The sequence below is a fragment of the Pinus tabuliformis genome, chromosome 4_1 (genome assembly GCF_031772625.1).
Source record: "Pinus tabuliformis cultivar Carrire ecotype Pingquan chromosome 4_1, CPIR1, whole genome shotgun sequence".
NCBI lineage: Eukaryota > Viridiplantae > Streptophyta > Pinopsida > Pinales > Pinaceae > Pinus > Pinus tabuliformis.
Window position 1 is genome coordinate 648758233 of NC_142303.1, and position 22416 is coordinate 648780648.

A 22416-nucleotide genomic window follows, 5' to 3' on the forward strand; every position below is an offset into this window, starting at 1 on the left:
ATTTTTGTTATCATAAATATATATTATTTGTATTTTGATTAGCATAAATATTTATTATGTATTTAATTTTTTTGTAAACATATTTTTATATTTTATTGGTATGTTTCCTTAATTTCATTTTGAAATTCAAAATTATACCATATCATCATTAGCTTAAAATATTATTGTAAGTCCTTATTATAAAGAATGGAAATAATGTAGATTACTTGTGTAAAAAGAAAACGTTACATCATTTTTAAATTATATAAATAAATTACTAAAATAAATTAAATATTTATAATTTTTTTAATGGATTTTTAAAAATTGAAATTATTTTTTTAATCATTTTAGTAAACCTTTGTAAATAAATGAAATTTAAATCTTCACCCATTATAAGTTTTTAATGGATTTTCAAAAATTTAATGGATTGAGGAAACAAGGACATCGGGTAAAATTCATCATCTCATATCATCTACATTGATTGCCCTTATTCCGAAGATTCAGGATCCGGCATCTTTCCAGGAATTTAGGCCTATATCACTATGCAATATTACATTTAAGATCATTTCGAAAATTATTGCCGGGAGAATAAAGGATACTATTTCCAGATATTTATCTCAGGACCAGCATGGTTTTCTAAAGAACAGGAATATTTTGGATGCTGTTGCTAACACGCAGGAAGGCCTATTCTCAATGCACAAGAACAAAAGTGAAGCTATCATTTTGAAAAGTGAAGCTATACTTATGGATTGAAGTAATTAATTTAAAAAAAATAGTCTCACCATTCTATTGCGTGATTAATTTTGTAGTATTAAGGATTTTAGGTTTGTGACTTTTCATTATTAATATTTTGTTTGCGCAATTTTATCTTAATATTTTTTATGATTTTATTGGCGGACTTCATCTTAATGTTTTTTATGTTTGTTTTGGGCAACTTCATCCTAATATTTTGTGATTTTTTTGACACAACTTCATCTTAATCAGCTCGGAGGCCAGGTACTCCTCGCTACTCCTTAATCGATTCCCTATTGAACACACATAAAACCTTGAACCTGCCTTCCAGTGATCAAATTCGAGGAATGTGGAAAATTGCATAAACTGGTGCATTTTTGATTCCATCATCTGTATGTCTCGCTATCTTCTCCTCGACCCATATGGTTTGAGCTCCCCAGGGCCGTAGTTATTGGAGAGGGCTGAAGCTATACCCATGACCATGACAGGAAGACTACCATGGATGGCAATGAAGATTGTCCAATGTTGGACTCAGCAATGGCAATGGGGGCGAAGCATGAGCCAGAAGGCGAATGTGAAAGTGAGGACCAGAGACCACGCCTTTGATGATTACATGGATGTCTATAAGAAGGTGAGAAACGTAGAGAAATTCCAGAAGATAATCCTATCTCAGCCTAACCAATCCATCTGCATCGCAAGGCTCGACACTCTCGCCCGACGACACGGCATGAAGATGTTCGAGTCGGGTGGTTTCGTCCTCAAATTCCCCCACATTTTCGAAATATTCGAGCACCCTGTTCAAAGGCTGCTGTGGTGCAGATTAACCTCGGTTGCTCTCCAGCAGATAGAAGAAGAAAAGGCGGCCTTGGAGGCACAGAAAGAAGAGGCAGTGACCAGGCTCCGAAAGCTTCTGATGATGACCGCTGGTGGCAGAGTCCGGTTGGAGCATGTGCAACACATGAGCCAGGAACTTGGTATGCCCGAAGATTTCGAAAGCTCCATTATTCTGAAAAACCCTCGCTACTTTCGCCTCACAGGCGAGGACACAAAGTATGCCAAGACCAAGTATCTGGAGATTGTTGAGCGTGATCCTCAATTGAGTCTGTGCGCCATAGAGAAACTAAGAGAGCAGGAGTACAGAGAACGCGGTAAGAGTGAAGAAAATATTAGGTTTTCATTTATTGTCAATTTCCCCCCAGGGTTTAAGATCAGCAAGGCTTATAGAATATTTGTATTCAATTGGCAGAGATTGCCCTATTGGTCTCCCTACGAAGACATAAGCAGGCATGATCTTAGGTCCCTCGAAGCCCATAGGCGTTTGGAGAAACGAGTGGTTGCTACAATCCACGAGTTCCTGAATCTCACTGTTGAGAAGAAGATTACATTGGAGAAGATTGCCCATTTGAGGCACTCTTTCTATTTGCCTAATAAGCTGAAGAATTTCCTCCTGCAGTATCAAGGTATTTTCTATATTTCGACTCGCGGCAACAAAGGTAAGCTTCATACCATTTTTCTCAGGGAGGCTTATAAGAAGGGGGAGTTGATAGAGCCCAATCGTCTGTATTTGGCTAGAAGGAAATTGGTAAACTTGATAATGTTGAGTCCTAGAAAGGCTACCTATGATGAGAGCTTGGTGCATTATATGAAGGACAAAGATGATGAGCAAGTCACAAGGGAGTATCTTGAAAGAAGCGTCAGATTGGATGCAAATCTGGCTTCAGAAAAGATTGCCAATTTAAGCCAAAAGACCTCTGAAAGACCTGGACAAGTTTCTTTGGGGCACGGGGCCAATGAATTTGAAGATTCACAGTCCATTGGTAGGTTTAAGGGGGACAATGCATTTGAAGATACACAGTCCATTGGTAGGTCTACGGGGGATATAGACATCCAGTTTTCTAATGGCTCAAGAGAGAATATTGAGGAAATTATGGCGAGAAGAAATCAGTAATATTGGACAGCAGGCATCTTGGTTTTCTCGTTGGGGCAAACAGAGTTGCAAATCAATTTATAAAGAGTGATTAAGGTCAGGCTGCAAATGCATATTTAGAAATTAATCTTCAACTGGCTGCTAATAAATGTCTTAAGTTACAGTATCGGGAAAGTTCCTAGAAGCTTCAAGGCCCAAACAGTGACCATTCGTCAAAATCAAGATATTGGAGAGAACGCGGACATTTTTATGTTGGTTTTTAGGTTCCTCATTTGCGTCAAGTTCTGGTCGCTGCAGCTTGACTTGGAGGTATAATTGTAAGCTTTTGCTGGATGGTTGCAGCTCGCAGCTATATGGACCATGGCTAGGCCGTTTAATTCAGATGATAACAGAGTCTTTGCATTGGCAATCTTGAGATGACATTTGGCTCAAATCCGTTTGAAAGATTGCACCATATTCTGTCATAAATGATTAAAACCTAATATGGTGGACGTTGCAGCTCTCAGCTATATGGAGCATGGCTAGACCGTTTAATTCAGATGAAAACACATTATTTGCGTTGGCAAGATGGGGTTTGGCCCAAATCTGTTAGAAACAATGCGTCATATTGTGTCATAAACTTTTGATTAAAACCTATCGTGCTGTACATTGCTTTGAAAACCCTTGTGACTCAGGCTTGTGGGCAAGAGACACTTCCATTTGATGTTGCAGGCAAACTTTGCTCCATTGTTGACAATCTTGATCGGTGTTGTGTGCCAAGAAGTGATGTAAAGGAGAAAATTGAGTTACACTTATATTTTTTGCCTTTTAACTAATTGACAATGAAGTTTTGTAGTCTTATCCCAGTCAATTGTTGCTCTACAAAATGCGGCTGTGATCTTTAATGTAAAACCAAACTTTAGTTTTTTAATTAACAGGGATTGCCAATTGGAAAACGTGCATATTTTTAATCGATGGTGCTGTCTATGCTTTATAATGTTGAAACAACATTCATTTTCAACAACAGTTTGCACCCATTAGAAAATGCACTTATTTTACAACGAAGTTTGCAGCCATTAGAAAATGCATTCGTTTTGCAACAAAGTTTGCACCCAATTAAAAAAATGGAGTACAGGTGATGAATTTCTACGAATCACAGGCAGGAATTTGCATTTGATTGCAATAGTCCTTGTGAAAAGAAATTTGGTGCTCTGAGTTCTTAATTTTATAAGAAGTTGATTATGTGCATGTGTTGATATGTTTTCAATGTTGTCTATCACAATAGTGGTCTGCTTAGATTCTAACATATTGTGTATGAGCTGTATCAGGTATGCCTAGGAGCTGTACACATTGCTCTTTGTAAAGTATGAAGTCTAACAAAGAGCATCTCACTAACAACTTTCCAGGAAAAAGATTCAGGGTGAAATCAACAAGGCTATATTTATTGAAAAGGGAGTTTTTTTTGCAAGGAAAACCTTGCAGAAAACTCGCAACTACCTTCCCCCATGATTCACGGATGGTAATTGGAGATCAGAGCCTAACCCCAGGGGACGCAGGGGATCAAGAGAGTCGAACCTGTGAGCTCACCAACTTTGATAAATAGATCTCATGTATGGCTAATGACTACTTGAGCTTGAGAGAACCCAAAAAAGATGAGTTTTTACTATTAAAGATTTTTTAATCGTTTAGCTCAAATATTATAGATATATTTTTAAAATTAATTGATTAAGAGTTAAAATCCAAAATAACCTACTCCACGCCTACCAAGTCCCTCCCTTCTCCCTCAATTTGCCATGGGTTGTTTTGTGGTGCATTCTATATTTGCTTAAGAAATCTGTGAATGATGGTTAATGGCCACATTTTTACCCCAATATCTAGGGATCAAGGTTTCTTGGCTGCATATTCCCTAACAACATTTGTAGTGAGGCGAGTCCTTGGTGCATATTTCATTGTTTGATGATCTGGATTGGATCATTATATTATTTGTTATCCATTTCAATGCTTTCAGAGTGGAAATAATGGAGGATTCAACTCACAAGACTATTTTTACCTGTAGATTTTGTTTTGGTGAATTGGGGTTTTAAATCTTTTGGAGGCATTTGAGGTATTTTTTGAAGTTTTTTGGGGTCCAAAAGGTCCTGCTTGCACTAGACCTCCTGGTTTTGTTCTTCACTCATATACCTTTTCAATAACGCAAGAAAGACTTCAAATGGAGTTTTTATGCAAAAGTTATGCCACTTGGAACTTGACCTTCCGATTTTGTCCAACATGATTCGAGAGGATGTCACATCAACCCATTACTCATGGAAAAGGGGTTAACCACATGACCATGATGAAGAAGATTCTAGAAGACTTGAGTTGTAAGTCACATTGAGGATTGAATGGGTCACATTTAACCCCTAAATGGCTATTGGGCTGTGCTATAACCAGGCATCTAGGAGGAAACGACGTTCGATTCTATTCTAGTGCATTTTGTTCCATAGTTAAGTAGAGTAGTTGAGAAAGGATAGAGAAAGGGCATAACAAAGAGGGTTTGTGTTTTGTTGTAGTCCCCAGCCCATACGTCTCTCTCCTTTGTATTTGCATTATTTTCCATTCAGAGAAAGAGAGAGTAGAGTAGCCTCTCCTTCGAGCTGGAAAAAGTAATTCTTATAGTATAAATTTCGGATTTCAGTAAATTTTTATTAGATCTGTTGTGACGATTTGTCTTATGACAATTTATGGGTCATATTCTCTAGGATTTACAAACCGTGTTATTCATAACCTCCTTTTAGTAGACAAAAAGACAACTTTACTAGCTTCTTCATAGATTTAAGGTATTCGATCTTTATCTGCCCTTTGAAACGAGGCTCCTCGACCAACTTGATCTTGGATTGAGGCCCTTCGACCCTCCTACAACTAGGGCTAAGGCCATCAATAGAATCTCTGCCAGCACTAGGGCACAAACTTCAAAATTGCTCTTAAAACTTTTGAGGCCTTTCGGCCGTATGGTCTAATCCTTAAGACCCTTTTACTATCTTGGTCTAGATAATATATTAACCAAAGGTCTTTAGGTCTCCTTCTAGGGCTTCAACCCTCTTTCTTCAATCTTAGTCAGAAAACACTAATCAGGGCTTGGCTCTCAAAATCATCATTTAATCCTTCAATTTTTTCTTAGGCATATAAGTTTGAAATAACTCGAGAGGACCTTCAAAAATGGCTTTAAGTTTGCCCTAATCAGGGTTGATTTTAGGTTGAGTCTCATTATAGGTCCAATCTTTATTCAGACTCCAAATTTGGTCACAAAACAGACCTTACTCAGATCAAGGCTTGATGTCTCATGGTGCGGCCTCCACAGGGCTACTGTGGCCTAAACAAAAGTTCAAATTTGACATAGACAAGGTTAAGCTTTATCTCAAATAATGATTTTGGTCCTCTTTTTCCATACAAAATCAAAACCATCCTTGACTTGACTAGGGCTATATTTTTGGTGGCACTGCTACTTTGACTTAACTTGTGCCACATCCATCATTAAACAAATACGCATAGAAAATATTCAACAATAAAACAATAAAGCCAGTAGTATCATAAAGAGACAACCAAACAAGAGAGATAAAATTTATCCTAGGAAAAACCCAACCTTTTCCTAGAGAAATTGTCCAATTCAACAAGACATACAATATGATTTTCCATTCAAAATAAAAGTCAAATTGACCATTAACCAAACCCAGGTCAAACAAAGACAAATTCAGCTTCCTGAAATTTTGGCCTCCTGCACTTTCCTCAGAAATTTTGGTTTATTGCCTCAGAAATCGTCCTCCATGCCTCAGATTCGCCCTCTTATTCTACCTTTAGATTCGTTTGTCTATTCTCCTTCAGATTCATTCTTATTTTGCCTCATATGGTGATCCAAATTGCTCTCAAATGGAGCAGGACGAGTGTGAATTTATAGTGATCTAAGATGCCCCCAAGTGGTGTGTCTCTTGCACCGGGTTGACTTGACTTTGAGAAGACAAATAATTTAAATTTCAAAAATTGATTTTCCCTCTATTGAAGTCAGCTTGAGATTCAAATTATATTTATCATTTTCTTTCATATGAATACCAATCATAACTACAAAAATTTAATACAATATAGGATGGTCAAATGGTGGATGTATCCTAGACACTACAAATGTGCAACAGGGATAGGTGAGCATTGCTTTTCTCCTAAACATAATGTTGTCCTTTGTGGAGCAGGTGGCTTACCTTTGTTAGATTCATAAATGGTTGGATTTGGATTTTTTAGATTCAACTTTACTACAAAATGAGTTTATAATTAATGTAGTTTCTCCTACTCTAATTTTGTATAAAACAATTTTCCTCTTAATGAAAAGAAAATAAACACAAACACTGAGAGATTTCAACGTAATCATGAGAAATAAATTGGTAAACATCAATGCGATGTGAAACTCAATGGAAAATAACACCTACTCAAAAAATCTCAATATTGTGATAAACCGATGTATTTGGCATACTAAAACTTTGTCTTTGCTTTGATGATGTTTTATGCTCCATTCCTATCAAAACATGTCAATCTCATATAATGCAATTGATTTTGCAATGAGTTAACGATGTTGTACACAATCACTGAGTTTGAACATACTAGAATGCATTCAATATAGTGCTTATAAAGGGGAAGAGTCGAAGTGGATTGAATTGATTGATATTAATATATATTATTATTCTCTACAAATGTGGTATTCAAGAAGCATGACCAAATCACAATTCCACTTTTAATATAGCTTTACAAAACACTATGAGTTGTTTGTAATGCCAGACACATTCCTGAGAGAAAATCTAGTCATATGCCTTTGTTTTTCAAGCTGTTTCGCTCACCTACTTTTTAATAAGCTAGAATTCTAACGTTTAGCACATTCTCTTACCAGGAATGGCTTAGCAGAGCCACAAATTGGGAAAAGTACAATGCTACCGTTGGTTTAGGTGTCATTCCCAGGGGTCACCTTCAACAAGGTCGATCTTTGATGGCTCCTTATCTTCGTCAAATGGTTCATTTGGGGGTGGAAGCCCATATTTGAAAGGTAGAGCTTTGTATGGTTTACGGCTTATCCATGCAAACCATGGGGAAGGCATTAAAGTGTTTCTTCATGAAAGTTTTCATAATACAAGTGTTGAAGTGAGTGTCCACCTAACTTTCAGCCACTAGTATCATTTGATGTATAGAACCTTTAATGAAAAATGTGTTGCTCAAATCAATTGTTTGTTTTTAAAGCACTGGTAACAAATTTGTGGTGATTGCAAAAGATAATTCAACATGGTGCATACTTGGGACTGGGTTTGGCTGCGTTGGGAACTGCCGATGAAGAGATTTATGAGGATGTCAAGAACGTTCTTTACTTAGATAGTGCAGTTGTTGGAGAGGCTGTTGGCATAAGTATGGGCTTGCTTATAGTTGGAACTGCGAGTGGAAAGGCCAGTGAGATGCTTGCATATGCACATGATACTCAACATGAAAAGATTATCAGGTATTGTTGGTTACTTATGTTTGAACTTTAAAAAGTATTTCATGTGAAAATATCATTTGAAGATTTAGTTTTCCTTGACTAATTCTACTCAAGTTGAAACTTTCCACCGGATTTTAATGTCTATTTGTAAACAATTGTGTACAGAGATCTGGCCCTTGAAATATCATTAACTCTCTATGGAAGAGAAGAAGAGGTTGATACACTTATAGAGCAAATGACTCGTGATTAGGATCCAATTCTATGCTATGGTGGGATTTATGCTCTGGCCCTCGCATACAGGGGCACATCCAATAACAAATCCATTCGTCGTTTGTTGCACTTCGTTGTTTCCGATGTTAGTGATGATGTGAGAAGAACTGCGGTGCTAGCACTTGGATTTGTTTTATACTCCGAACCTAAGCAGGTTTATGTGCTATCTTACAGTGTACCATGTTTTTATTATTAAATCAATTTTGGACTTGATTTGTTATAACTTTTGTGCTACATCTTGATGGAGCATTTGGCTCAATATTTAAAGAATAATATCAAGGGGGTCAGTGTATGCTGTCTTGGTCCTTTATGTTGGTGCTAAATCAAACTCTGCAAATTTAACGGACCCACTAATAGTTTCTTTACTGTCCGAATCATATAATCCACATGGAGCAGCCTTGGCAGTAGGTCTCTTGTACAGGCACAGCATTAAGTGAGGCCATTTTGCTGCTGGAACCATTAACATCAAATGTGGTAGATTTTGTTCGTCAAGGTGCCCTTATAGCCATGGCTATGGTTCTTGTGCAAACAAATGAGGCACGTGAACCTCGTGGTAGGTAGCTTCAGGTATGTTATTATACAATGTTGTAAGCTTTTATTTAGCAAACAAATGTTCATTGTTGCCATTGTAGTTGCACTTCTATTGTTAATTTTTAATGCAAAGTTTCCAATTGAAATAATAACTTCTAAATGTTGGCATTCAAGGTAGAATTATATCCTATAGAGACTGATGGTGCTATTATATTGCATTCAAACTCCAGGTTTTGCCGCAATAGATCTTTTTATCACCCTGACATCGTTTTTATTTCATACTTCAGGCGTCAACTTGAGAAGATCATTCTTGACAAGCATGAAGACACCATGAGCAAGATGGGTGCAATTTTAGCTTCTGGTATTTTAGATGCAGGTGGTCGGAATGTCTCAATTAAGTTGTCATCGAGGACTAAGCATGACAACATCACTGTTGTTGGTATGGCAGTATTTAGTCAATTTTGGTATTGGTATCCACTTGTATATTTTTCTGAGCCTCCCTTTTGCACCTACTGCTTTGATTGGGCTCAATTATAAACTGAAGGTCCCAAAATTAGAGTTTCTTTCACATACCAAGCCCTCATTATTTGAGTATCCATGGCCTACAACACCTCCAACAACAACTTCTGCAGTAAAATTGCTAGCTGTTGTTTTGTCTACATCAGCAAGGGCTAAAGTGTGAACAAAGAAGGAAACTGTTATGGATGAGGGAAACATTTCTAGTGAAGCAGGACCCATGAAAGGCCCAAAATCTAGTGATAAGGAGGGGGAAGTAATGCAGGTAATTGCCACCTGCAACAAGGTAGATCTTTGATGGCTCATTATCTTCCTCAGAATGGTTCATCTGTTGGTGGAAGCCCATATTCGGAAGGTGGAGCTTTGTATGTTTCAGGGCTTATCCATGCAAACCATGGGGAAGGCATTAAAGAGTTTCTTCTGTGAAAGCTAGTATAGTACAAGTGTTGAAGTGAGTGTCCACCTAACTTTCAGCCACTCGTATCATTTGATGTATAGAATTTTTAATGAAAAATGTTTTGTTCAAATCAGATATTTGTTTTCAAAGCACTTATAACAAATTCGTGGTGATTACAAAAGATAATTCAACATGGTGCATGTTTGGCACTGGATTTGGCTGCTTTGGCAACTGCTGATGAAGAGATTTATGAGGATGTCAAGATGTTCTTTACTTAGTGCAGTGGTTGGAGAGGCCTTAGGCACAAGTATGGGCATGCTTATGGTTGGAACTGCAAGTGAGATTCTCGCATATGCACATGATACTCACCATGAAAAGATTACCAGGTATTGTTGGTTACTTACGTTTGAGCTTTGAAAAGTATTTCATGTGATATGAAAATATCATTCTAAGATTTATTTTTCCTCGACTAATTCTACTCAAGTTTAACCTTTCCACCAGATTTTAATATGTCTATTTGTAAACAATTGTGTATAGAGGTCTGGCACTTGAAATAGCATCAACTGTCTATGGCAGAGAAAATGACTCGTGATCAGGATCCAATTCTATGCTATGGTTGGATGTATGCTCTGGCCCTCACATACAGGGGCACATCCAATACAAATCCATTCGTCGTCTGTTGCACTATGTTGTTTCCGTTGTTAGTGATGATCTGAGAAGAACTGTGGTGCTAGCACTTGGATTTATTTTATACTCCGAACCTGAGCAGGTTTTTATGCTATCCTACAGTGTACCATGTTTTTATTATTTGATCAATTTTAGACTTGAACTGTTATAACTTTTGGTGCTACATCTTGATGGAGGATTTGGCTCAATATTTTAAGAATAATATCAAGGAGGTCAGTTTATTGTGTCTTGGTCCTTTATGTTGGTGCTAAATCAAACTCTGCAAATTTAACAGATCACACCAATAGTTTCTTTATTTCCGAGTCATATAATCCCCATGTCAGATATGGAGAAGACTTGGCAGTGGGTATCTCTTGTGCAGGCACAGCATTAAGTGAGGGCATTTTGCTGGTGGAACCATTAACATCAAATGTGGTAGATTTTGTTCATCAAGGTGCCCTTATAGCCATGGTTATGGTTCTTGTGTAGAGGTGAAATTATATCCTAGAGAGACTGATGGTGCTATTATATTGCATTCAAACTCCAGGTTTTGCCTTAATAGATCTTTTATCATCCTGACATTGTTTTTATTTCTTACTTCAGGCGTCTACTTGAAAAGATCATTCTTGACCAGCATGAAGACACCATGAGTATTTAGTCAATTTTGGTATTGGCATCTACTTGAATATTTTCTTCGACATGCCAAGCCCTTATTATTTGAGTATCCGTGTCCTACAACACCTGCAACAACTTCTGCAGTAAAATTGCCAATTATTGTTTTATCTACATCAGCAAAGGCTAAAGTAGCAAAGAAAGAAACATACAGAAAACTGCTATGGATGAGGGAAACATTTCTGGTGAAGCAGGACCCATGAAAGGCCCAAAATCTAGTGATAAGGAGGGGAAGCAATGCAGGTAATTGCCACTATAACTTTATTCCATATTCGAGTATTTCAGAGTTTAGATTTCTGTGATGTGAATTATTTAGCTTAAACAGAGTTTAGACTTCTGTGATGTGAATTATTTAGCTTAAACATTTTCCAGATTCCAAAATTTTTCCATACTTTGAGTATTTCAGAGTTTAGATTTCTGTGATGTGAATTATTTAGCTTAAACATTTTCCGGATTTCAAAAATTTGTGTGATGGATCTAATGGAGGTATTTTAATTAAAAGGTCGTTCTTGAGTCAACATCTCGTGTTGGCTTTTGTAGAGCTCCTGTGTTATTATAGTTAGAAGGTTATTTGTCAGATTTTCATATCATAGCTATTTTGGTCTTGCGACCACTTATTTGGTTATTTCCCATTTTACTTTCCACATTATTATATGTAATATTTTTTTCTCCAGTGAAAATGGGCACAAAGGTTCTGTAGGGAATATTGTAGTTGAAATCTAGGAATGGAGTATATCACACCAGTGTTGTTTATTCTCATGGTTGTAATGAGAAAATTAGGGTCAATTTAACATTGTTGTTTAATGCTTTTTGCTGCTTAACATGATCTTGGGTTTCTTTTAGATTTGTCCATCTACATAACCTACTCTGCCTTTATTCTTATTCAGGTTAATTTCAGTTTTGCAGGTAGGTAATGCATCTGAAAAAAAAGCTGAAATTTCAGTTTTGCAGGGGTAATGCATCTGAAAAGAAAGCTGAAGCCGTGCCATCTTGTGAAATTCTCTCAAATCCTGCTCAAATTCTGTCGAGTTGTTCCAGTGTAGGAAGAGTATATTAAGCTTTTTTAAAAGAGTAGATATGTGCCCATTAAATTAATGCCTCCAGGGTTTGTTTTACTAAGAGACACCAAGTCATCAGAACCAGAAGCGTTTGTTTTGACTAATGCATCATTAGCGTCATCTGGGAATTCGTCAATATCCCAAACACCTGCAGTGTCTGTTGAGGATGGAGAACCTCAACCACCACGACCTTTTGAATATGGGACAGTTTTTTCACCGGAAGAAATCGTTCCTTGAAAGAACAACAGGCCTTCCAAAAGGTCCTCTTTCTTTTTATTTTTCAGAAGTCATTATGTGGCTTTGTTTAGTTTTAGCCGTGTCATCTTGTAAGATCTGCACCTCTTGCTTTCCGCATTCTTGCTATTGGTGACGCATCTTGAAAATCTACTCAAGACAAGTGAAGGGAGCTCTTAGCCGTCAAGCCCATTCCATATAAGATTATGTTTGGGATACCATATTTCATATGAATTGAAACTATTTTTTCTTTAAACTTTCCAAAAAGAGGCATTTAATAACCTTTGTGGCAGAACTTCTATTGATATTATGGTCATGATTGAAGTGTTTGTATGTGCAGGAAGTTTGTATCTGATCTGATAAATCATAAATTAACTTTGGAGTGTAATTTTTATGGTGGCTTTGCATATTATTTGTTTGGAGTGTAATTTTTATGGGTGACTAATTATGTGGGTTTGAATGAGAAATTTTACCTTTAAAGTTCTTGATCAGCTACATCTGAATCATAAATTAGCGAGTTTGGAGTGTAATTTTTATGGTGGCTTTGCATATTATTTTTTTCACGGGCATTATTGCTCTGATATGTGGGTGAGCAATTATGTGGGTTTGATTGAAGGATTTTACCCTTGAAGTCCTTGATCAGCTACATCTTGTATGAAGATTCAAATATTTCAAATATACAGAGATAAAAATGACTTGTAACAAGTTGTCAATATTATTCATATTTAATTAAGAATGGAAGTTATAATATCATATTAATTAATAGTTATAAAATTCAAAAATCAAATTCACATTCAATTATGAAATGTTTATGTAATTGAGAAACTTTTTGAGGAGAGGCCCAATTATTGGACCAGGAAATCTCATTACCAACAAAGAGCTTAAGTGTTTTGGGGAAAGACATTCTCTTCTCAAATAAATCTTTGTACCAAGTTATCTAGTCTCACTACAATATAGACTGAATTAGAAGTGTGGTGACATTTTTCTCTGTTATATGTTGATTTGGAATTTAGTCCATAGACAAATAGTTACAGTGAAGGGTACGAGTATATGGTATTAGGGCAGCCCATTTTTACACTTTGTATCTAGTGTTGTGGGGTTAAGGAATAGGGGGTATTTTTGGAGTTGGTTAGTTGTTAAATGGATATTATGGGCTTTCTATTTTAACTTGTTTCATCTTCAAAGACCATTCTAACATATAGTAACACTAGATATTTGTATTTTCTTTAACTCGACAGAATTCCAAACCTTGTTTTAAGAATATCTAATGTAACATATTTTATTGTTGTTAATTGTAGTTTTGACTTAATACACATTGATAAACAAAAGGCTTTCTTCATCTGCATATGAAAATTTTCCCTCAAATAAATTGAGGACTAACTTTAAAGAAAAATAGTAGATGTCATTGCAATATGGAGTACAAAAACTACATTAAGGCAAACCACACATAAGTCAGCTGGATTATAACATGCCATGCACCCTTATACCCAAGGGTCTCTCATATTATTAACATACACTCAGTCTCTCATATTATCATATTATTAAGAGACACTATTATTGTTACTCATGTTCATGTTTGAGGTATACAAACATGAAATAGTTTATTTAAAGAAAAGAAAAACACACCCCAAAAGTCAACAATGAAATAGTTCCTACTTTCTAACTAGACAAGTTGAGTATTAAACTTGAGGTAGACAAGCATGAACTTTTATATAAAGTTGAAAATGTAGCAAGATCAATAGCTACCAATATTCTCAATAAAGATGATAATTGAGTATTGAGCTTAAAGTATTTTCAAGATAAACAAGCATGAGCTTTAACATTCAATCTCTCATATTATTAACAATATAGTCATCTCTTTGTATATATATATATTCACAAAATATAACATTAAAGTCAAAAAATATTACTCTTTTAACATTAAAATTATCATATATATATATATATGATATTTTTATAATATAATAAATTATAAAATAATTTTTTTAAAGTGATTTTTTTTTCTTTTCAATTAAGTTAAATTTTAATTGGACTTTGACTATATGTTAAAATTACTTTTACTTTACATAAAGCTCATCTTCATTCAACCTAAGGAAATAAATTAATGAGTCAAGACCTAGAAATATCTAACCACCAATAAAATAATTCTAAACACTAATAAGATAATTCTAAAAAGCATGATTTTCCTTGAAAAACCATGACAACTAGTAATAATAATTCTTACTTCTAATTTATCAACTAAATTATAATAAAATTTCGCACCAAATCAATCTCCATAAAAACATAATATACCTATTTCAAAAATACTACTATCAAAATTACATAAAATCCTATCAAAACTAAATATTTATTTGAAAAAATAAAATTAAAAAATAATACCATAATAAGATCACCTCAAAATCTTACACTTCATCAATAGTATTTTAATGAAAAATTTTTACAACAAAAACTATTTTATAAAATATGACAACCACCCACAATAATATTAATATTAAAATTTTCCTAAAATAACTAAATATAAAACATGACAGATTCACTAACAATGATATTTATATTAAATTTTCCAATAAAGAATTTAAATTTTCCAATAAAGAATGGAGTTGTCTATAATGCGACTTTTTGAGATTCCGGTGGCGGAAGAAATTGAGATGAAATCATGATTTGTTGCAGTTAAAATGGTTTTTTAACTGCATATTCGGATTCAGCACCCTGAAAAACCCCTGGGAGGGTTTCATTGTGCAGAAATTAGCTATCAAACTTGGATTCCAATAAATCACTGCCGGATTCTCACCGGAAAAAATCGCCGGAAAGACTTTCAAAAAGTCGCGTTAAAGACTACGTCATAAAGAATTTCAAGTTGACTTGGCATTATTGGTCCCTGCATTATGGGCTACAATAAGATGAATATTAAATTTTCCTACAAACAACTCCAGACTGGCTTGGCTTTGGCTTTATTAGTCCCTGCATTTCTGGCTTGGCTTTGGCTTTATTTGTCCCTGCATTTCTGGCTGCAGAGACTGTAGTTTGTTGAGTTTCCATAATAATTGAATTACCTTTTTCAAGTTCCCGTGATATCAGCATTTCAAATTCAAAATAAACCAAACAAAAGGATAAGGGTCTAAATCAGATTGATAAGCTAGTCAATTTCCTTGAAACATTACTAATAAAATTTAGGATTTCATTGCCAGATTGGATTGGCTTGGCGTGGTTGGGTGTTCCATGATTTGAACTTTTAAGTTTCCAAAGCGTGGAGCTTTCTGCCAGACGCAGACGTTCAAATTTCCAAAATTTTGTAGTTTCTTGCCATACCACCGAACGTTCAAGTTCCCAAAATTTCCAAAAAATTGATGAATTCCATAGGTTCCTGCTAGCACATGCAGGTAACCCTAATTCAAGAATCTACTCTGAGCCTACATTCTAACCGTAAAACAGAATTGGCCATCAAATATAAAGCGATTTCTGAAAGAATCGCATTGCAGAAATTCTTTTCCTTAGCTCCGCCGATTGACCTTTAATTAGGGTTGAAAAATCTTCAAACTGACACCAATTTCATCAAATTTAACAGAGAAAATAACAGCAAGAGGAAGCTGGAGAGGGCCAAAAGGTTTCTCTTAACACCTGCAGGCAACCCATAGTTCAAGAATCTACCCTAATCCTACATTCTAAACCTAAAACAAAATTGGACATCAAATATAAAAGCCTTTCAGAAACAAAAGAATCATAGTGCAGAAATTATTTCCCCGTAGCTCCGCGGATCTGACCCTCAATTTGGGTTAAAAAACTGACCACAGATCTTCCTATATCGGACCGTCAGATAGCGCAAATTTGGTCCGTCGGATTTCGGCAAATCTGACGCGCATCTGACCCTCAATTTGGGTTAAAAAACTGACCACAGATCTTCCTATATCGGACCGTCAGATAGCGCAAATTTGGTCCGTCGGATTTCGGCAAATCTGGGTCGTCAGATTTGGAATATCTCGACCGTTGGATCTTGCCAGATCTCATCCGTCGGATCTTGGGCGATCTAGACTCTCGATCTGACATATTTCGGCCGTAGGATCTAACAAATATGGTCCGTCTGATCTGCATAGATCTGGACCATCGGAACTCTGGCAATCTTGGCCGTTGGATTTGACATATCTTGGCCGTCGGATCTCGATAGATCTGGACTGTCAGATTGCACAAATTTCGGCCGTCGGATATCAGCCAATCTAAGCCGTTAGATCTAGAATATGTGGGCCGTTGGATCTCAGGCAATCTTGGCCGTCAGATCTCCTATAATATAGGCCGTCAGATCTCGATAGATCTGGACCGTCGGATCTCAGGCGATCCTGGCCGTCAAATCTCCTGTAATCTAGGCCGTCAGATCTCGATAGATCTGGACCGTCGGATTGCACAAATTTTGGCCGTTGGATATCAACCAATCTAGGCCGTTAGATCAGGAAGATCTAGGCCGTCAAATATCAGACGATCTTGGCCGTCAGATATCAATAGATTTGGACCCTCAGATCTCGAGTGATTTGGCCCGTCGGATCTTGGGAAATCTTGGCCGTCGGATATCGAGCGAGCTTGGCCAACGGATCTGACATATCTTGGCCGTTGGATCTTGAAAATCTGAGTCGTCGGATCTCGAGTGATCTAGACCGTCGGATCTAACAACTTTCAGCCGTCCGATATCATCGAATCTAACGCCGTTAGATTTAGCAGATCTTAGCCGTCAGATCTTTGATGATCTGGGTCGTCGGATCTTCCCAGATCTGAGCCGTCGGATCTGACATATCTCAGCCATCAGATCTCGAAGATCTGGGCCGTTGGACTTCGGTCGATCCTGGCCGTCGAATTTCGCCAGATCGGGGCTGTCAGATCTGACATATCTCAGCCGTCAGATATGAAAGGTCTGTGGCGTTGGATTTCGGTCAAAAATGGCTGTCAGATCTGGAAGACCTGTGCCGTTGATTTCGGTCGATCCTGGCCGTCAGATCTGGAAGGTCTGTGCCGTTAGAGTAGTCTAGCGAGGCGGAGGAATTGTCTGGTTTCCAGTGCCACCCAGAAAAACCTCCGGCTCCGGCAACCGGACAATTCCTCCGCCGCGACTTCCGCCCAGCTCCGCCACCGCCAGCTCCGCCACCGCCCGCATTAACTGCGTCTGACAGGAAGATCTGAGTTAATTCCGAAATTTCAATTCGAACTCTAGTTTTTCGCGTGGCACCGGAAACCCGACAATACTCCTTCAAAATAATACTCACAGGGATAAACAAATCCATTTTCGACATTAAATCAATTCCAGGCATTCTTCACTGGATGAAACGAATCACAGGCGAAAGGAAGTGAGAGTTGCTTCCTCAGCTCTTTATCCTGTAACTGTTCAGCCTAACCACATTAAACATTCATAATTACAGCGGTATTTAACCTAAAAAAATTTTAGATCACAAACAAAATTTCATCTGAACATTGCCCTCAGAATGGATCGAAATAAAATCGATTAGAGCTTAAAGAGAAAAAAATAAGGTATCGCTTTAAATTTTCTCAGTAAGTCTGCGCGAAATCCAAATATACAAAATGTTATGGATCTGCTGCGGCATACAAGCAGGATCAGTGCAATTGGACCTTCAAAGAAGTGTCAAATAATCGAGCAACTGGATTAATATAACTGCTCTATATACAGTACAAAAATTTAAGAAAATATGCAGAAGCTTTAACAGTATCAACAATTAAAGGTAGAAAGGAACCTCCAGAAATCAATAAGAATTACAATTAGAGCCTTTGGCAGCGGCCAACATTTGGTACTGTTCTACAGTTCCCACGCAGAGCTCTTCACTGAGAAGCTTACTCTGGATTGAAGGCGAAGTGGCGAGAATGTGAAGCATTTGCTGAGCAGATAGGGTTTTCAGCACGAATCACAGGCGAAAGGAAGTGAGACATGCACAGGGTATTTTCTGTTTAATTTAGTGCAAGTGGATTTTTTCCACGAAGGCATGCACAGGGTATTTTCTCTTGAGGTTTCAAACCTCCTGTCTATGTTATTTGAGTATTTTATCTGGTATTGGACTTTGGATTTTGAAAACTTCCTGTGCACGGGTTGAATCAATTTACTGCAAGTGGATAACTTGCATTTTTTCCACAGAGACATGCACAGGGTATTTTCTCTTGCAAGTTCCAAACCTGCTGTCTATGTTATTTTCCACTAACATGCATAGGATAGTTGGTGGGTCAAGCCAACCAAAAAAAACTCTATATGCTTTAGCCTGAGCTAAATCTTGTGGGACTTTTCCACTGAAACAAGCACAAAGAATTTTCAATTGCAGGTTTGAATCCTGCTGTCCACACCATCATGATATTCAAGGTTTGAAATTGTTGTCCACACATATACACTTGAGCAGAAAATAAATTGCAGATCTATGTGTCAAGCATAGACGTTTTAGGTATTATTGATTTATAAATTCTCAAGCATAGACGTTTTTGGTATAAATTGCAGATTTATGTCAACCATAAACATTTCAGGTATTATTGAGGTGTGATATTAAAAAAACATACATTTTAGGTATCATTGTAAGACGTATTGAAAAACTTAAAAGTGATTCCAGGTGCTTAACGAGTAACTGGAAGGTAAGATTATATTATTGCAAATGCAAGGGCTTGACTAGCCACTGGAAGGTAGGATTATATCTATCAGAAAACGTGGAAGTAATGCAAAGTAATTTAGTTTCTAGCCTTTCCTAATTCTAAGGTTTGTTAATGTCCTACAACAGTGCCCTGCTTATAGAAAGAGATAAGGCAGGGGTTTTTCTGAGCTACCTTTATCCTATCTATCTGTTATTTCTTCTATTGGGATGTTGCTTCAGAAAACACACCCCAAGGTTGGGGGCCTGTACTGCACAACTTGAACTTTCTTCAGCCTTCATGCCAGGTTTGAGGGGCAACTGTTCCACCAAAATCATCTTGAAGGTAGGATTATATCTATCAGAAAACGTGGAAGTAATGCAAAGTAATTTAGTTTCTAGCCTTTCCTAATTCTAAGGTTTGTTAATGTCCTACAACAGTGCCCTGCTTATAGAAAGAGATAAGGCAGGGGTTTTTCTAAGCTACCTTTATCCTATCTATCTGTTATTTCTTCTATTGGGATGTTGCTTCAGAAAACACACCCCAAGGTTGGGGGGCCTGTACTGCACAACTTGAACTTTCTTCAGCCTTCATGCCAGGTTTGAGGGGCAACTGTTCCACCAAAATCATCCTGAGATTAGCACCTGCCTTCGTCTCTTTTTGAGATGTGCCATTTGGGTGGGAAAAGACCACAGTGAGAAGTGAACCCTGGGGGATGGCTTACCACTCTGTTGACCTCACCAGTGAACTTATGCCCTGTTGGCAAATCCATCTGTTTTGATTTTTGGCAGATGTAATTTTGATATTTGAACATATTGAAAAATGCCTTTTGTGCACACTTTTAATATATCAAGTTCATTTGTTGTAACTGGTGTATTGTTGAAGATAGTAGAATTTCTTTGATTGTTGCTTATGGTTATTAAATTCTTCATGCAGATTGTTGAAATTGTTAAAGAGCTTGAGGGGACAACATTTGCACTTGAACGAACAGAAAAAGAAGTTGGTGATGAAGTCATTTCATTGTTGCGGCAAGATAAGGATCCCAGTAGTGGAAATGATACATCAGAAATGGATGTTTCTCATCGGGTGGCTACTAAGCTAAACATCATGTCTTCAAGAGCTGTGTTGTCAGAAAAAAGAACCTTAAAGAGATTGCTTGATAAAGCCCGCTCTGATAAAGACAAGAAGGAGTCCATTATCATATATCTCTTGCATCTTTTAAGAAAGCACGCTATGTTCTTCAAAAATGAGTATTCAGATGGTGCTGATTCCCCAAACTCAGGTCCATGTTCTCCATCCATCAGAGATTGCATTGGTGAGGTTAGTAGGAATGGAAGAAACATTGAACGTCGTGCTTCAAAGCTTCACTCATTTGATACAGCTGGAAAGGAAATTCCTGGAAGCTCAGGAAGCATTCCAGTACCTCCTGAAGAATTCAGATGTCCAATTTCTCTGCAACTAATGTCTGACACTGTGATTATTTCATCTGGCCAAACTTATGAACGGGTTTATATAGAGAAGTGGACTAATGAGGGTCATGATACATGTCCCAAAACCCAGCAAAGCTTGACACATCTTGGTGTAACTCCTAATTATTGTGTCAAAGGTCTAATTGCAAGTTGGTGTGAACAACATAGAATTGAAGTTCCAGAGCCATCTACTCCATGCCCTCCTGTGGCAGGTTGGAGATGGGACTTGGCAGATTCTGGATCTGTCAAGAGCATTGATGGTGGTCGCCTGAGGGAGGTCAAGGTAGTCCCATTGAGGGACAATCAAGTTGCATGTGCTTGTGAGGATGATGTTAGCAGATTATCAACTGGTACTTTTGGTAACAGTTCTTACTGTGATTCACCGGCTATGCTAAGAAATGAAGAATCGAGTGAACTAGGTGATACAAGCCTTTCCTGGTCATGTGACATAGTTGAATCTCAAAATGTCAAAGAGGACCCTTGTAAAACATATGAAAGGTTGCTCTCAAGCCTTGGTGGACCGTCACTAGAACTGCAATCTAGAGCAGCAGAAGAGATTAGATTTCTCGCAAAGGATGATGATGAAGCTCGTTCTTACATGGGTGCCAATGGTTTCATTCACATGCTTGTGAACTTCCTACGTTCTGCTATTGATGCATGTAATGCCCAAGCACAAGAGACTGGAGCTTTGGCGCTTTTCAATATTGGTGTGAATAATAACAGGTAGAAGGATGTCTGAAATATTTTTTAGTTTATCAAAATACACAAGTCTAGCAGATGTGATTTATTCTTTTACTAATCATCTTAAAACATTTTTGCTTACTTGTGTTCATGCTTTGTATTGTAGGAACAAAGCAGCAATCTTGGCTGCAGGTGCAGTGCCTCTTTTGTTGGATCTTCTTGATTCTGAAACATCTGAAGCAGCTGTAGCTGTCTTGCTTATGTTATCTAGTTTGGAAGATAATAAAGCTAGCATTGGAGCTTCCGGAGCAATACCTCTTCTCATTAAACTGATGGACTCGGAATCTAACCAATGTAGACAAGCTGCTATAAATGCCTTGTATAATTTATCAACATTCAAGGGAAACAGGTCCTACATGGTATCTGCAGGAGTTGTTTCCAGGCTTGCTCATCTTCTTCTTGTTGCAGAGGGTGACTGTACAGAAAAATGCCTTACAATTTTGTATAACCTTGCTTCTACTGAAGAGGGCAGAGCAACAATTGCTGATACGGAAGGCTGCATTGGAACCATTGCAGATATTCTTGATACAGGTAAAACCATTGCACAAGAACAAGCAGCAGCATCTCTCTTATTGTTATGTACTAATAGTTTTGAGCACAGTCAAATGGTTTTAAGGGAAGGGGTTTCTGTGGAAAAAATGCAAGTTATCCACTTGCAGTAAATTGATTCAACCCGTGCACAGGAAGTTTTCAAAATCCAGTCCAATACCAGATAAAATACTCAAATAACATAGACAGGAGGTTTGAAACCTCAAGAGAAAATACCCTGTGCATGCCTTCGTGGAAAAAATCCACTTGCACTAAATTAAACAGAAAATACCGTGTACATGTCTCACTTCCTTTCGCCTGTGATTCGTGCTGAAAACCCTATCTGCTCAGCAAATGCTTCACATTCTCGCCACTTCGCCTTCAATCCAGAGTAAGCTTCTCAGTGAAGAGCTCTGCGTGGGAACTGTAGAACAGTACCAAATGTTGGCCGCTGCCAAAGGCTCTAATTGTAATTCTTATTGATTTCTGGAGGTTCCTTTCTACCTTTAATTGTTGATACTGTTAAAGCTTCTGCATATTTTCTTAAATTTTTGTACTGTATATAGAGCAGTTATATTAATCCAGTTGCTCGATTGTTTGACACTTCTTTGAAGGTCCAATTGCACTGATCCTGC

General features: G+C 37.4%; 1 protein-coding gene and 1 pseudogene across 6 annotated transcripts; both read left to right on the forward strand.

Moving 5' to 3' along the window:
• Positions 1-928: 928 nt before the first annotated feature.
• Positions 929-12323, forward strand: LOC149177735 (protein ROOT PRIMORDIUM DEFECTIVE 1 pseudogene; annotated as a pseudogene). 5 transcript variants are annotated; one of them, XR_016258134.1, is made up of 10 exons: positions 929-4194; positions 7524-7771; positions 7900-8120; positions 8265-8523; positions 8766-9867; positions 9948-10199; positions 10351-10582; positions 10775-10970; positions 11083-11394; positions 12050-12323. The product of XR_016258134.1 is annotated as a protein ROOT PRIMORDIUM DEFECTIVE 1 pseudogene, transcript variant X3 (transcript). The 5 variants fall into 5 exon arrangements; XR_016258132.1 differs by having other exon boundaries at positions 9996-10199; XR_016258135.1 differs by having other exon boundaries at positions 9996-10199; positions 12058-12323.
• A 7531-nt stretch (positions 12324-19854) lies between these two features.
• Positions 19855-21962, forward strand: LOC149177736 (U-box domain-containing protein 45-like). The gene is made up of 2 exons (XM_089420197.1): positions 19855-21235; positions 21360-21962. The coding sequence occupies exons 1-2, from the start codon at positions 19956-19958 to the stop codon at positions 21913-21915; spliced, it is 1836 nt and encodes a 611-aa protein (XP_089276323.1). The 5' UTR covers positions 19855-19955; the 3' UTR covers positions 21916-21962.
• The last annotated feature ends 454 nt before the right edge of the window (positions 21963-22416 follow it).

What these genes read in the sequence shown, in the direction of transcription:
- LOC149177736 (XM_089420197.1), top strand. Translation starts at nt 19,956, where the DNA reads ATGGTTATTAAATTCTTCATGCAGATTGTTGAAATTGTTAAAGAGCTT. An exon ending in ATTGGTGTGAATAATAACAG is followed by an intron (nt 21,236 to 21,359) that starts GTAGAAGGATGT and finishes TTTGTATTGTAG; the next exon opens with GAACAAAGCAGCAATCTTGG.